At 53.0% G+C, this 13025-nt stretch overlaps 3 protein-coding genes across 3 annotated transcripts in view; 2 read left to right on the top strand and 1 right to left on the bottom strand.

Annotated features, from left to right (window-relative positions):
- Nucleotides 1-1227, top strand: part of LOC116836244 (uncharacterized) — a 36337-nt gene extending 35110 nt beyond the window's left edge. Inside the window, exons 24-26 of the mRNA XM_075069085.1 lie at nucleotides 35-85; nucleotides 520-612; nucleotides 1081-1227. Of these exons, the coding sequence (XP_074925186.1) occupies nucleotides 35-85; nucleotides 520-612; nucleotides 1081-1227 (291 nt within the window). The remainder of the gene's footprint in view (nucleotides 1-34; nucleotides 86-519; nucleotides 613-1080) is intronic.
- LOC116836272 (uncharacterized) lies at nucleotides 349-5002 on the top strand. Its single transcript, XM_032799802.2, has 5 exons — nucleotides 349-612; nucleotides 1081-1191; nucleotides 1434-1580; nucleotides 1946-2006; nucleotides 2987-5002. Exons 3-5 carry the CDS (start codon nucleotides 1578-1580, stop codon nucleotides 3589-3591), a joined length of 669 nt encoding a protein of 222 aa, XP_032655693.1. The 5' UTR covers nucleotides 349-612; nucleotides 1081-1191; nucleotides 1434-1577; the 3' UTR covers nucleotides 3592-5002.
- Nucleotides 5003-7297: 2295 nt separating this feature from the next.
- LOC116836299 (synaptotagmin-5-like) lies at nucleotides 7298-10512 on the bottom strand. Its single transcript, XM_032799839.2, has 3 exons — nucleotides 10340-10512; nucleotides 9209-9375; nucleotides 7298-8456 (listed from the first exon to the last, which is right to left on the bottom strand). Exons 1-3 carry the CDS (start codon nucleotides 10485-10487, stop codon nucleotides 8295-8297), a joined length of 477 nt encoding a protein of 158 aa, XP_032655730.1. The 5' UTR covers nucleotides 10488-10512; the 3' UTR covers nucleotides 7298-8294.
- Between the last annotated feature and the right edge of the window lie 2513 nt (nucleotides 10513-13025).

The raw sequence follows: 13025 nt of genomic DNA, 5'->3' as shown, positions 1-13025 counted from the left end.
GGAGAGACATTTGATCTCTCCGTGTTGTGTTCAGGAATTGAAGCAGGGTAATCTCCTAGAGTACCCAGGCGGGAAATCTGAAGGAGTAAGAGGGGGAAGGAAGTGGGTTATTCCCTTTGTGTAGACTCAGGGCATCTGAGTCTTGGGGTCCCCCAGGAAGGGTTTTGGGGAGACCAAGAGTGAGCCAGACACTGGAATTTCGGCTGTGGCAGCGCTATCAGATCCAAGCTGGTAATTAAGCTTGGAGGGTTCATGCAGGCACCCACATTTTGGACGCTAAGGTTCAGAATTGGGAATTATGCTTTATGATAGCCCCTAATGGGACAAGCTCCGATCACTCATCCATTCAGAATCCCTGCACTGTAGATCAATAGTTCCACTTCCCCAGACAGTCTCCAAGGTGTCTTTTTTACCTCCTATGCCCACTGGGGCAAGGAGATGGAACTGAAATAGAACAGAGCGAGAGATCTGAGTCCATTCATCACTCCACCCTGCCCACGTGGGTCTGTTTCTCTGCAGGGGCTGAGTCGGTGCGCAACCGGCCAAGTCACAAGGAGCCCCCAGGAAAAGAGCCAAACCCTGGAACAGCAGCATCAGTTGGTGACCGAGCAGGTAACAAGCCATGCATTCAGCTTTGTCTCAGGCTCTCTGCCTCAGGCTCTCTGCCTCATCATAGTTTTTACACTTCTCTGAAGCGGGCAGGTGGTCTCCAGGGCCAGGGAGCCATCACAGGCAGGATTCTGCTGTCAGAGCAGCTGTATGAGCGTGGGTTCTGGCATGTGGCTGCGTGAACATGTGGGCATGGAGGGGAGGTAGCCAAAAGCCCTGACTGAAGCTGCATGGGTATTTGAGATGACTGGGATGGATGGAGTGTCCCAGCTAGCTGGAGCAAGGCACAGGAAGGCAGGGGTAGCTACGAGCAGCTTGGGAAAGTGCGGGGGTATCCCAAGGACCCAGAATGGATGGAAAGTACAACAGGCTTCTTAGTTACTGTCCAGAGCCTCTTGCACCTGGGGATTTAGGCTGATGCCAGTGAGGGCTGATAGAGCCCCTGAAATTCACTCTCTGTTGCTCCAACAGCTCAAGGGCTTGTTCAGACAGAGGCAGCAGCTGCAGTCAGGGAACAGAAAGCTGTCAAGAGACCAGAAGGACGAGTGCTCAGTGGAGCAATGGGTGAAGAACTCTCAAGTGGTAAGAACTGCCTGCCCCGTCCCTGCCTCGCATTAGTCCAGCTCCATGCAGCCCATCTTCACACCCAGGCGACTGCAGTAAGGCTGGTGCTGGTTTGTGGGTGTTGGGACACAGACAGCAACTGTGAATGTGGGAGTCGGTTGACTCTGAAGGGCTTTCAGGTACGAGCCACGAACCCAACAGGTACTCCTGGTATCTGCCATGAACCCACTATCGTCTTTGGTCTCATGTGGTTTCTGCAGAATGCAAGAGGAGCCATCAAGCCACACGGGAAACCTCCGCAGGAGCTGAAAGAAAAGCAGCAGCCTGTGCCAGGAGATCTGGGCTTCTCCACCAGCACTGAAGAAGCGCAGAGCCTCAGGCTGCAACTGCAAGAGAAAACGGAAATGGTATGGGCCTGCCCTGCCCCAGGGAACGCACCACAGCTCAAGGGCAAGCTCGGTACAGAGTGGGGAGCTGTAGAGGCAGGATCAAGCTGGCCAGAGGCTGGGAATCAGTTTGAGCATCAGCGCAAACTCCTCCTCTGCCATCCACCATTATGGAAGGATCCCCAGGCCCATGTGCTGCAAGAGCTCATCATGCTCTGTGCATCCTACTCCACACCTTTATCCCTCTGCGTCGGATTTTCTGTCTGCCTCTTAAGGAATCTGCCATTTTCATGGCCTCCCATTAAAATATGTACATGTGCAAGGGGTTACCCAGGCAATGTACCTGCCACAGGGTTTCTAACCTAGCCGCTCTGTGTTGTTTCCAGATTTCTGCCATGGCCTCTGAAATCCAGGGACTGCAGCAAAAGAACGAACACCTGATGAAAGGTAGGATGGTGGCATTGCCACGGCATAGGCTGTTCTTAATGGTACCAGCCTGCTGCTTGCAGCTGTACTGCAGGGCAGCGGGAATGGGGTGCTGGGCCAGCAGAGACCGAGGTAGGCTGCTCATTTAAAAGGTGAGAGCTCAAGGCCTTTCTGCAGTCTAGGGCCTGATCCTGGGAGATGCAGAGTGCTCTTAATCTCACCTGGTTCTAATGGGAATTGAGGTTGCTCAGGACCAGATCCTGAAAGATGTTTAAAGGCCTAACTCCCATTGAAATCCATGAGAGTTAGGAGCCTAAATACCCTTGAGGATCTGGGCCCCAACGCCTCCATGAAGAGGGACAGTCTCTCTCTAGATTGAAGCCTATGTTAGGAATCACCATGTCTCTGAACAATCCAATGATCCTCCATGTCTGGGATCCTGCATATAGTTTCTGGATGCATCAGAGGAAAGCAGGGCAGCCTTCAGGGTACACAACACAAGTGCAATATCATGCTGTGACGAGAAGGCACGTTTGAGCTGGGACATGAATAGTTTTGATATTTTTACCCTAATGTACGTGACCCCAGCTGCTGTTATTTTATAGACTAGATTTCAGCATTTACCCAGCCCTTTGCCTTGGTAACATCCTGCAGCAGTGAGTTCTGCAGCTTAACGCGTACTCTGCAATTTCAACCTCACCTTTGGCAGCTGTAACTGGTTTGCTTTATAATTCCATTGAGTTCCCCACTCCCTTTCCGGCTCTTTGATTGGAAAAGGTGATTGGGAGGCCTGCTTGACCATTCATGGTGTTCCATTGGGGGAACACAGTCCATCCTTGAGAGAACCCCATCCCATGACGTCAGCAGAATTGCAGCAGGAGTTAGTCCCAGTGATCTAGCACTCCCTACTGAGGCTGTTGAAAGGAACTGCCACCGAGAGCTTTGTGGTGGAATTGATCATCTGATGCCCAGTAACAATCTCCTTCTTCTTCTCTTGACAGCGAAACTGCGGTTTCAGCAGCAAATCCAGGACATCCGCAGCCTCCAGCAGCAGCGACTGGAAAGGAGCGACTCAGACCTGCTGGTTTCTAGGCTCTCCAGCCAACAAGAGCTGGAGATGGGGCTGAGCCAGCGGAGCGATGGCTCTGGACCTCTGACTGGCGGTGATCCCCATGCTTCCTCCCTCTGCTCCCTGCACAGCAGAGCGGCTCTGTACCTAGCCAAGCAGGTGGTGCTGCCCGAGGCAGGAGATGAGCTGCGTTGCTTTAGTTCTGAAAGCAGTGGCAGCCAGTCCCACAGGTCCCAGGCAGGGTCAGAACTGCCAGCGCCTCCGCTGAGCAATCTCCCTGCTGATTCTGTGACTGGAAAGCTGCCTCCCCCTTCCACACTGCCCCTCCCAGCCTCGACCTCAGCATCTGGCAAATCCTCCCCCGAGGCCCGCTCCTCCCCAGTGAGCCCCCGGAGTCAGCCTGGAAGCCAGGAGTCCTCATATACTCCCAAGGGGGCAGTGCTGCTCTCGCCGAGACCCTTCCGGGCACAACGACTGGGCTCTCCCTTTAAATTCAGAGTGAGCCCAGAGCCCCCAGGGGAGAGCTGTGGCAGCTGAAGCACCCTGTCCGTTGAGGTCAGACTAGATGATCACAACGGGTCCCTTCTGGCCTTGGAATCTATGAATCCTGCATGGCTGGGTACACGTGGCTTTGAATGATCTGCTCTGTGCCCTCTCCTTGTCCTCTGAGCTGTTCGCCGTAGAGTCTGGCTGGTAAATGAATGAACATAGCATGTTCTCTTGGAACTGGCTGTTTCCCCCTGGCAGTGGGGAAAGGTGGTCTCCTGACCCCTTGGGTTGGAATTCAGATTGGGGGCATTACCGGGAGGGGCTGTTCTTGCACTAGCCAGGCAACTAAGTCCAACAGTCCTCGATGCCTCGCCCCGCGCACCTGGGCCTCCTGGAGTAGGGAGCCACCAGTGTGGTCTGTGAGCAGCAAATGGTTTGATGTATGCTACAGGTTCTTCCCCTGCCCTCCTTGCCCAAGCATCTGAGCACCTACCGCTCATGCATTAAGGGATTTGACTCACTTTTGCCACACGTAGTTCTTGCTTTTGCTCGTCTTCTCCTCAGGGACAGAACTGTGCAGTGGAGTGCTGGGAAACATACCCCTGCTCTGTGTTTATATGGGGAAGGGACGGTCAGAGGGGTGCGCCTGGCACCTAGACCACGAGGTAGGGAGGATTGTGATGGTCCTTGGGTTCATCCCACAGTCTGAGGCTGGCCCCCAAGACAGCTCTGCCTCCTGCATAGCCGAGCCGAGCTTTACCCTGAAGTTAGGAAGTGCCTTGGTGCCAGAGGAGCAGAGCGCAACCAGGCCCCAGCCCAGAGCTTTAGGTGATCGTCTACATAGGCTGGGCCTCTTCTGTTCCCCCTGAGATAGAGAGCTGCTTCTCCTTCCCTGGAAGCTCAGCCTCCTGAGGGAAAGGAGGCCATAGATAGAGTACCCCAAGCTACACCAGCTGCACTGCTCAGCTGCTCCATTGAGGAACAGACAGCAGAGCAGGCCCTCGTAGCTCACTGCCTCCAGTTCCCTCGTCCCTAGCAGCCCTGCCTTCAGAGTCATCAGGCAATGACCACTGGATGGGCCGACCTTTTGCACTGTAAGCCAGATCTCCCTTACTGCTCACCGCTGTGCTGCCACAGCCCTTGCAAAGAGCTGGAAGAGTTGGTGGAGGGGGCAGGTGCCTCACTGGCAGAGTTTGGGTTTCCCAGGGAACTGGGGTTCAGTGGTGGGCAGCTAAGGATTGTCAGCATAGTCACAGATGGATTTGATTTTTGTGAAGGCCTGATGCCCTCTGAAGCAGGCCTTGATCCTCTCCCCCAGCTCTCCATGCTGCCCTGTGCTTGCTGTGAAAACCCCTTGGCATCGGGCGCCGATCGCTATCCCTGCGGCTGATTTCTGGGGTGGGAGCGAATCCCCACTCTCACTATTCTGCTTCCTGTGTGGATAATGTGTCTGTCTTCCATAAAGGACTGGAATGTGCTCTGCTGCCTCAGACTGTTCTTCTGCTGCACCCCCAGGGATGGGAGGCTGGGCATCAAGGCTGGCTGGAAGATGGCCGAGAGGCTAATAGCAAGGGAGCCTTTCAGGCTGGAGTTCTAGGTCTAGGGATCAGAGCCAGGTTCTGGTTCAGCCCATTGCTGTGCAAAGGGTGCAGGTAGGCTCCCCAGTGTTTGGTGTATGAGGAGAGGCAAGTTGGCTTCCTTTTCCAGATGGGGACACACCGCAGCTCAACATCTCACAGTTAGTGCCCTTTGATTCGTTCGCTGTTAGGGGTTTATCCTGCCACCCGTCGCCGCTGCATCTCGGCCCCTTCAGTGTAAAAGCAACAGCAATTGGAAGGAAATGAAACACCTTGTGCCTCAGCTTCAATATCTTCGCATTCTGCCCTTCTCACAAGGTTGCCAATGTGGGCCTGTCTCAGGCAGGCCAGATGTGGCACAAGAACACCGTCTCCACCGGCCCATGAACCATGGCCGTTTGGACCTGCAGTGATGGCAGGGCTGGAACTCCCACGCCACAGCATAGACCACAGGAGTTAAAGGTGACTCATAATAATAGAGAGCCTATGACACACAAGTTCTAAATCCAGTTAGGAGAGAGCAGAGATGCAACAACACAACGGCCACTCCTCTGTGTGTACATACACACCTACAGTCCATGTACATATACCTCCCCCAACACAACCAACAATCCAGATTATTTAACGGCACCATTCACTAGCAAGACTTGGGAGTTTAATAACCAAAGCCCAAGGAAACCCCATTAATATTTTCTGACATCAGTACAGTCGCATGGCAGGAATGACATCACGGAGGCAGCAATACACTTTCAGAACAAATTCCTTTTATTTGTTTAAAGGGGAGAAAGTGGATGGAAAACACAAAGGTCTGAGCCAGCAACCAGATGTGGGGCTGCAGGCCTGGGCCCTGCACTATAGTGATGGCTCACTTCCTGTCTGGCATCTTGGGAGACCACCTAGCCTCTATGGAAAGCTGCTGTGTTTTAAAAATAAAATTTCCAGGCTATTACCTTACCTATTACCCTGGGGGTGGGGGTGTATTTTCATTGACTGGGGACGGTGTTAAGTAACTGACTGCTATGGTTGCAGATTTGATAAGAGGATCTGAATGAAGAGATGTTGGGGTGATGGGCTGGCCATTGGAATAGGCATAAAACTATGACTGCATTGGCAGTAACAGGCCAGCAAGCTGCGGCTGCTCTATGCCAAGCCGGCACTGCCAGCATTACCTCAGTGTTGTGCTGGAAGGGGGACCATGGCTTAACAAGGGAATCCCTCCGAAGGTTCAGTGACATCAGCGGAATCGCAGGAAGCTGGGCTCTCCTGGATCCACCTGCTGGACCTCATCCCTGCAATCTTCCTTTTTTCACCTTGTAGCCCTGCTCCTGCAGCAGCAGCTCTGAACTCCAGAACTGTAGGTCCAAGTAAAGCAGGGAGTATTATGCACCAGAGGGATGCATCCCAAGGTGGGTCCAAGGTGAGACGTGCAACAGTTCGACACTCCATTATAAAACAATGAGGTGGGAGAATGGGATGGAATCTGGTATTTTATGCAGGAAGCTGGTGTCATAAATAGATGGTTACGGGTTAATGCCTCTTCTACCTGTAAAGGGTTAAAAAGTTCACCTAGCCTAGCTAACACCTGACCAGAGGAACCAATGGGGGAACAAGATGTTTTAAAAAGGAAGGAGGGAAGTTTTTCCTTTGTTTAGAGTTTCAGTTTCAGCTGGAGTGAAAAAGATCAAGGAACCAGCCTCTTATCAGAGTAGTAAGTTTTAGAAAGGAATAAATAGGTTTATGTTTATTTCTTTGTAACCTGTCTTATGCAAACAGAGGTAGAATCAAATTGGGAAAATTGGGTATTGGTATTTTTTTTGTTTAACTAAGTTCTGTGCCCGGGGGAACACTCCTTCTGTGTTTTGGAATCTGTTGTTCTATGAGAGTAGCTGGTTAGCTAACTCTGGCCCCAGAGGGTTTTCTTTTATCTTTCTTTCTTTAATTTAAAGCCTTTTCTTAATAGTCTGTTGATTTTTTCCTTGTTTTTTAGAATCCAAAGGGGGTTGGGGCTACCCAGGGAGGGGAAGGTTTTGGGGGGACAGGGAGTGATCCAGACACTGAAATTCTGGATGGTGGCAGTGGTACCAGATCTAAGCTAGTAATTAAGCTTAGAAGTGTTCATGCAGGTCCCCACATCTGTACCCTAAAGTTCAGAGTGGGGAAGGAACCTTGACAGCTGGGGATAGGGAAAATGGCCTTCCAGCCCTTCTGTGACCTCTTCCTTGCCCATGCTCAAGGCACATGGATTCCTCCTTCACAGGGACCCCACAGATCAGTGCTCTACACAGTACAGCTAGCTTGGGCTTTCTTACACAGAGATCTAGGAATCAAGGCTGACATTTCATCCATGTGTGATCGGGCTGTTCCCTGCGAGTGGACTGGAACAGACTGGAGGTTGTTCTGACTGCAGCACTGATCGTTCATGTTATGCTGAGCAGAATTCACAAAAATGCAGCAGGGGCCACACCAGCCCAAAGCAGGTGTAATTCTACTGACTTCACAAGAGCATCAAGCATGGGGTTAAGTGGTCATCATAACTACAGTGAAGTCAACGGTGTTGCACCTGGTTATCCTCAGGCTGGATGTGAGTCAGGACCTCCAAGGCTGTCTTAAATTTGATCACTGGTTACTGTCTTGGTTTGGGGATTGGGGACAACTCACTTTGTTGACGTGCCAGCCTGGAATCCTCCTGAGCAAGTCTGGAACACATGAAGCTTCCTCCTTCCATCTGTCCATGCTCTTTCCTCTCCTCTCCATGCTCCCACTTCCCTCTGCTCCTTTCCACATCTCATGTTCCTGTGCCCATCTCCTGCCCTCCTTTCACTGCTGCTGCCAGTCCTCCCTTCCCTGGGCCAATGTCCCAGCAGCAGCCAGGAGCTGACGGCGGGGTTCTTTCCCTTTAATTGCAGACACATGCTCTCTGTCTAAGATACTTAACAAGGAAAGTCTCTGGCTTGGCTTCAAGTTCCTTGCTGCTCCCCCTTGTGGTGGCCTCAGGGCCATCCAGGGCAGCACAGAGCAAACTCACACCACGTAGGAGACAATACTCCTGACACGACTGCAGTTCTTCAACCTAGCCGCACAGCTAGCGGGAATCAGCCGCTCAGGCATCAGCACTGACTTCCACATCCTGCTCCGACTGACCAGCTCCAATGAGCCGACTGACCATAGGGAACGTCAAGGGGAGAGACTGAAAACATCCGGCTGAATCACGTGCCACCGCGCGGATTCCACGTGCCCTCGGCAGCACATCTCCTTCCAGTGGAGCAGCCCTGCCTCTGGGGCGTGGGGTCCAATCAGCACTCGGCCCAGGGTGCAGCTGCGCGTATAGAGACGAGCCTGTGGGGAGGAAGGGGAAAGACAGCATGAGGCAGGGAGGAGTCAATGGGAGAAGCAGCCAGAAGGCTCAGCGAACAGTTCCTCCCCTGGAAATGCCGTCCCATTCCGACAACCCCTTGAAAGCAACAAGTCCCAGCACCTCCTCCGCCAATATCAACTGTGCCAACACCCCCCATAGCCCCTTCCAAATGCCACCATGTGCCAACCCCCTACAAGTGCCAGCTGCCTTGACAAACCCCTTAATATTCCACTGAGGAGGGACAGATAGCTAGCTCAAAGAGGGATAGCTCAGTGGTTTGAGCACTGTCCTGCTAAACCCAGGCTTGTGAGTTCAATCCTTGTGGGCCCCACTTAGGGATCTGGAGCAAACTCAGTACTTGGTCCTGCTAGTGAAGGCAGGGGGCTGGACTTAATGACCTTTCAGGGTCCTTTCCAGTTCTAGGAGATAGGTAGGTATATCTCCATATATTATAGGAGCCAACCTTCCCATAGTAAAAACACTTCCCCAAGGCGCTGAGTGCCTACTGGTACCAATGCCCCTGAGCATCAAACCACCTGGCTCCAACAAACCTCCTTGCATATGTCACCACCTGCTTACCAGCCTGCCCCTGCAAATGTTCCACTGTCATCTGCCTGCTCTGGAAGGAATTGGTGCCTGCACTGATAAATACTGCTCCCCTGCTTATGCCCTGCAGCATGCAACACACCATCTGATGCGCACAGGTTCCCATTCCCACTCCTGTCCCTCCAACCTGCATGACAGTGAACTCCAGGCACAGCTGCTGCTCCTGGATGTCTCCTGCAGGGACGTTGAAGAGGAAGGGCGTGTTCCACACGGGGTTGTAACCGGCGATGGACTTGGTCTCCTTCGTGTCCATGACTAGCCCGTCATAGTAAAAGTGAATGACAACGTAGTGGTCTGGGAATGGAATAGGAGAATAAGGAGACTGGCAACAGCACACGGAATCTGCTGTGAACTGACACAGGTTTGCTTGGACTCAGCAAGGCTCATAAGGGAGTAAGTTAGGGGCAGCTGAATAGGTGAGTCCTGTCTCCCAGAAGCTCTGCGTCAGGCCCTGGGGAGCTACCAGGATAGAATGGAGAGAGCTTTGAAGCACTGGACACTCCTATAATGCTGGTCAGAGGGCCCTGGGGCTTGGAAGGTCATTTAAACAAGAGAAGGCGTCTGAGCCAGCTACTCTCTTCCCTAGCAGCCTACAGCATTGGCCTGGCTAGAGGAGTCACAGCCCTTCTACCCCTGCTCCCAGGAAGGCGACGGGATCTGCCACTGCTGGGCTTGGGAAAGTGGGACGCAAAGAAGGGTTAGAACAAAGGGCAGAGAGGACCCGTGCCTGCCAATAAGGGGAAGAGGGAGGGCAGTCGGCTTCAGCAGTGTTACTGAGCGTGCCCAGTACAAGCCAAGGAGTAAATAGGGAGACACGTGTCCCCTCATGCCCCCCCGCCCCCATGTGTCACCTCTGCGACGGAAATTGGAAATTGCACAACTGTGATCCCCCCCATTCTGGATCCCTCTCTTTAGCCCACATTTTCCCTGTCCTGAAAATATCTTCATTCTAATCATGCTCCCAGGGATGTGACCATGGGCATGCCCCTCATAGGGTTAATTGAGTGCTGTACCGGCCATTGGGTAGGGGGCTGATAGGGCCTATAGCAGAGATGCCCAGACTCCATGGTCCAAGGGGTTTGTGACTAAGAGGCACATGTGCCATAGCAGATCCTGGGGACTTTCAAATGACACAGCTGTACGTTCTACGACAGGAATACTATTACCGGTGCCACTGAAGTCCTTCCTGCTGCCGAGGCCTATTGAACCTGGTCTGCCCCTCAGCCTTGTTGGAGGGGTTCCCTCTGCACCTCCCTACCTGGTGTCCCTGGCATGCGGGTGAGCCGGCCCAGGTTCTCTGCCTTGCGGACCAGCACTTTGATACGATTGGCCAGAACCTGGTACTGGAGGAGAATGAAGAGCTGGCCCAGGGACGTAGACTGGGAGCACGCAGCTCCGTAGCTCATGTCCTGAGCACTGAGACACTGAAACAACATGGACAGCAGGAGACAATGAAACACCCACCGATCTCACCTCCTCCCTCCAGCTTCCAGGGCACCTAGCAGCCACTGAGACAGAAACAAAGGTCAGGCCATCCAGGAGCTTCAGGATGGAAAGTCCTTCACGTTCTTACCACAGCCAAAGGATTTCCCACCCACTTACCCCCATCACATATGCCCTCCCACCCAGCTGCTCTCCTTCCAGCTAAGGCTGACTTTGCTTCATCTTGAGCTAAAGGAGGATCTTTTTGGACCTGCGGCCCTTACAGGATGCATGATCAGACATGAGGTGGTCTGGTATCCCATCTAGCAGAGGGAAGTGGTGATATACCCAGCCCTCACTTGCCCTGTGAGGGGAATTCCACTGAATGACACAGAGGTTCTATAATGAAAAAGTCCTCCCCTTGCATCCGTATGGGTGGATCTTTAAGTCTCGGGGGCCCTGGGGACCTCAGCCAACACTATCCCCACGGGGTACTATTAGTTCAGTGACCCAGTCCTGACCTTTTTGAGTTTGGTTTTGGTGGTTGACAGCTCCCGGGTATAGCTGAAGGCCGCCTCGGTGTTCCAAGTAACCTGGGCACACGGGAACATCACTTCCCCAATAAAGGAGTCCCTGAAGCTGTGAAACTCCTTCACATAGACAGCGAAGCGCAGGGTGAAGCCCCTCAGCTCCTCCAGGTGGTAGCGGCCGAACTGGAACTGCTCTCGGAACTCAGGGTTGAGGGTCTTCCTGCGCACAGCTGTGCGCTGGGGCTCGATGAACTTGGGGAGCAGGTACACTTTGACATAGGAGTCCCGGCTGCTTCGAAAGCCCTTGGGCAGGTGGGACACGCTGATCACCGTCACAGTGAGCGTGGCCTCAGGCTGGGAGTAGAACAGGATGAAGTGGAGTTGGGGCCGCTGCTTGGGGCTGGCGCTGGAGAGGCTCCCTGGCATGGTAGATGACTGGCTGATGCTGGCTCCCAGAACAGGACGAGTCACCAGGCTGCTCTTGTCAGTCTCCCCAAAGATGGTGGACCGGCGCTGCCAGCCCGGCTCTGTCTTGGAGAACAGGCCATGCTTCTGGGAGAAAGGGATGCTGGGTAAAGAGGCTCTCCCACGCAACATGCTCCGTGGTGGGCTGCCAGCTCCAGGAGAACCCAGCGAGTCATTCCCTGCACATTCCAGCACCTCTCCCTCTAGCTCCACGTACTGTTGCTGGATGGGCATGGTGGTGGTCTGGGAAGGCAGAGCAGGCCCCAGCTCCACCAGAGTGTTGGTCGGTGCCTCCTCTTTCTTGTTGCTCTGGTTGCGCCTCTCGTTTCGACGCCAGCACACGGCACAGCCCAGGAGAAGGCAGAAGCACAGAAGAGCCAGCCCCACTCCAAGGAGCATCTGCAAATGCACTAAATGGAGCAGAAAAGAATTACAGCATGAGTATATGAAGGGGGCTGCAGGCAGCAGAGCTCCCGTGTGACCAGACGGCATTTGGCAGAAGGTGCCTGGCCAGTGGGTGGGAAATGTGATTAAGATGTAGCAGTTTGTACCTGCGTTCTATGACAATGGGCCTATTAAAAATGCCACAGCTAGACTGATTGGGCAGGTACCTCCTTCAGCTCATCAGAAAACAGGAGTTCACATCACTACTCCAAGGACGAAGTGATCAGAATCGTCCCTTATAATAATACCCAGCTATTCTCAAAGGAGGACAGTATCAGGACCCCCATTTTACAGATTAGTAAACTGAGGCACAGGGTCATGAAGAGCCCAAGGTCACTCAGCAAGCCAGTCTCAGAGCCAGGTATAGAACCTAGGTCCCAGTCCAACTCTCTATGATCTTAAGATCTATGAACCAATAGGTTGATGACAAATTAATCTTGGCAATCACCAGCAACTGCACAGCAGTCAAAATCCAGATACACACACACACCCCAGGAACAGTCAGAGCCAGTGGTTCAGTTCTGTGCTGTTACTAAACCAAACCTGTCAGGCCCTCTCTCATCACCGCACAGGACGTGCCTGGCAAGGTTACTGTGTAATATCGAGTGATAAGAGAAAGGAACAGAGTCAGAGAGCTGTGCTGGGGGTGTCAGCATCTGCAGCGCTCCATTCTCTCTGAGCACCATTCCCGAGTGGAGCTGGAATTATTACATCAGATCAACACATCCGTCGCAAAGCTAAAATAAATCCAGTCTCACCCTAAACAAGATAACGGCCATGGAAAAAACCTCCTCTTATCAGCCCCACAACCGAGTTGACGCACTGTTTATGTAAGACACATGATTGACACCAGTCAAACACCCAGGGGAAAAAACACAGAATCCTCTCTTCAGCCTCCTTTCCCGGTCAGTGGGTCTGAGGCTTCGTTGACAACCATGGGGTGACCCCACATGTGCTAGAGGAAGGGCAAACAGCCTGGAAGTGGAGGTGCCCTGACACAGACAGCAACTGGTTGTGTGGCAGTGGCATGCGGCACTGCAAACACTGCATGCATGGTAGGATCATGACGGTAAACTCAGCCTT

Source organism: Chelonoidis abingdonii, chromosome 9 (genome assembly GCF_003597395.2).
Source record: "Chelonoidis abingdonii isolate Lonesome George chromosome 9, CheloAbing_2.0, whole genome shotgun sequence".
NCBI classification, from domain to species: domain Eukaryota; kingdom Metazoa; phylum Chordata; order Testudines; family Testudinidae; genus Chelonoidis; species Chelonoidis abingdonii.
The sequence above is the reverse complement of the archived record's forward strand: the minus strand, read 5'-3'. Positions and strand labels throughout refer to the sequence as shown.

Excerpts from the sequence above, each read along its gene's own strand:
- LOC116836272 (XM_032799802.2), top strand. Across the intron at positions 2,007-2,986 it reads GAACGAACACCTGATGAAAG|CGAAACTGCGGTTTCAGCAG; the intron begins GTAGGATGGTGG and ends TTCTCTTGACAG.
- LOC116836299 (XM_032799839.2), bottom strand. The coding sequence starts at position 10,487 with ATGAGCTACGGAGCTGCGTGCTCCCAGTCTACGTCCCTGGGCCAGCTC. Across the intron at positions 9,376-10,339 it reads CCGCATGCCAGGGACACCAG|ACCACTACGTTGTCATTCAC; the intron begins GTAGGGAGGTGC and ends TTCCATTCCCAG. Across the intron at positions 8,457-9,208 it reads TGGAGTTCACTGTCATGCAG|GCTCGTCTCTATACGCGCAG; the intron begins GTTGGAGGGACA and ends TCCTCCCCACAG.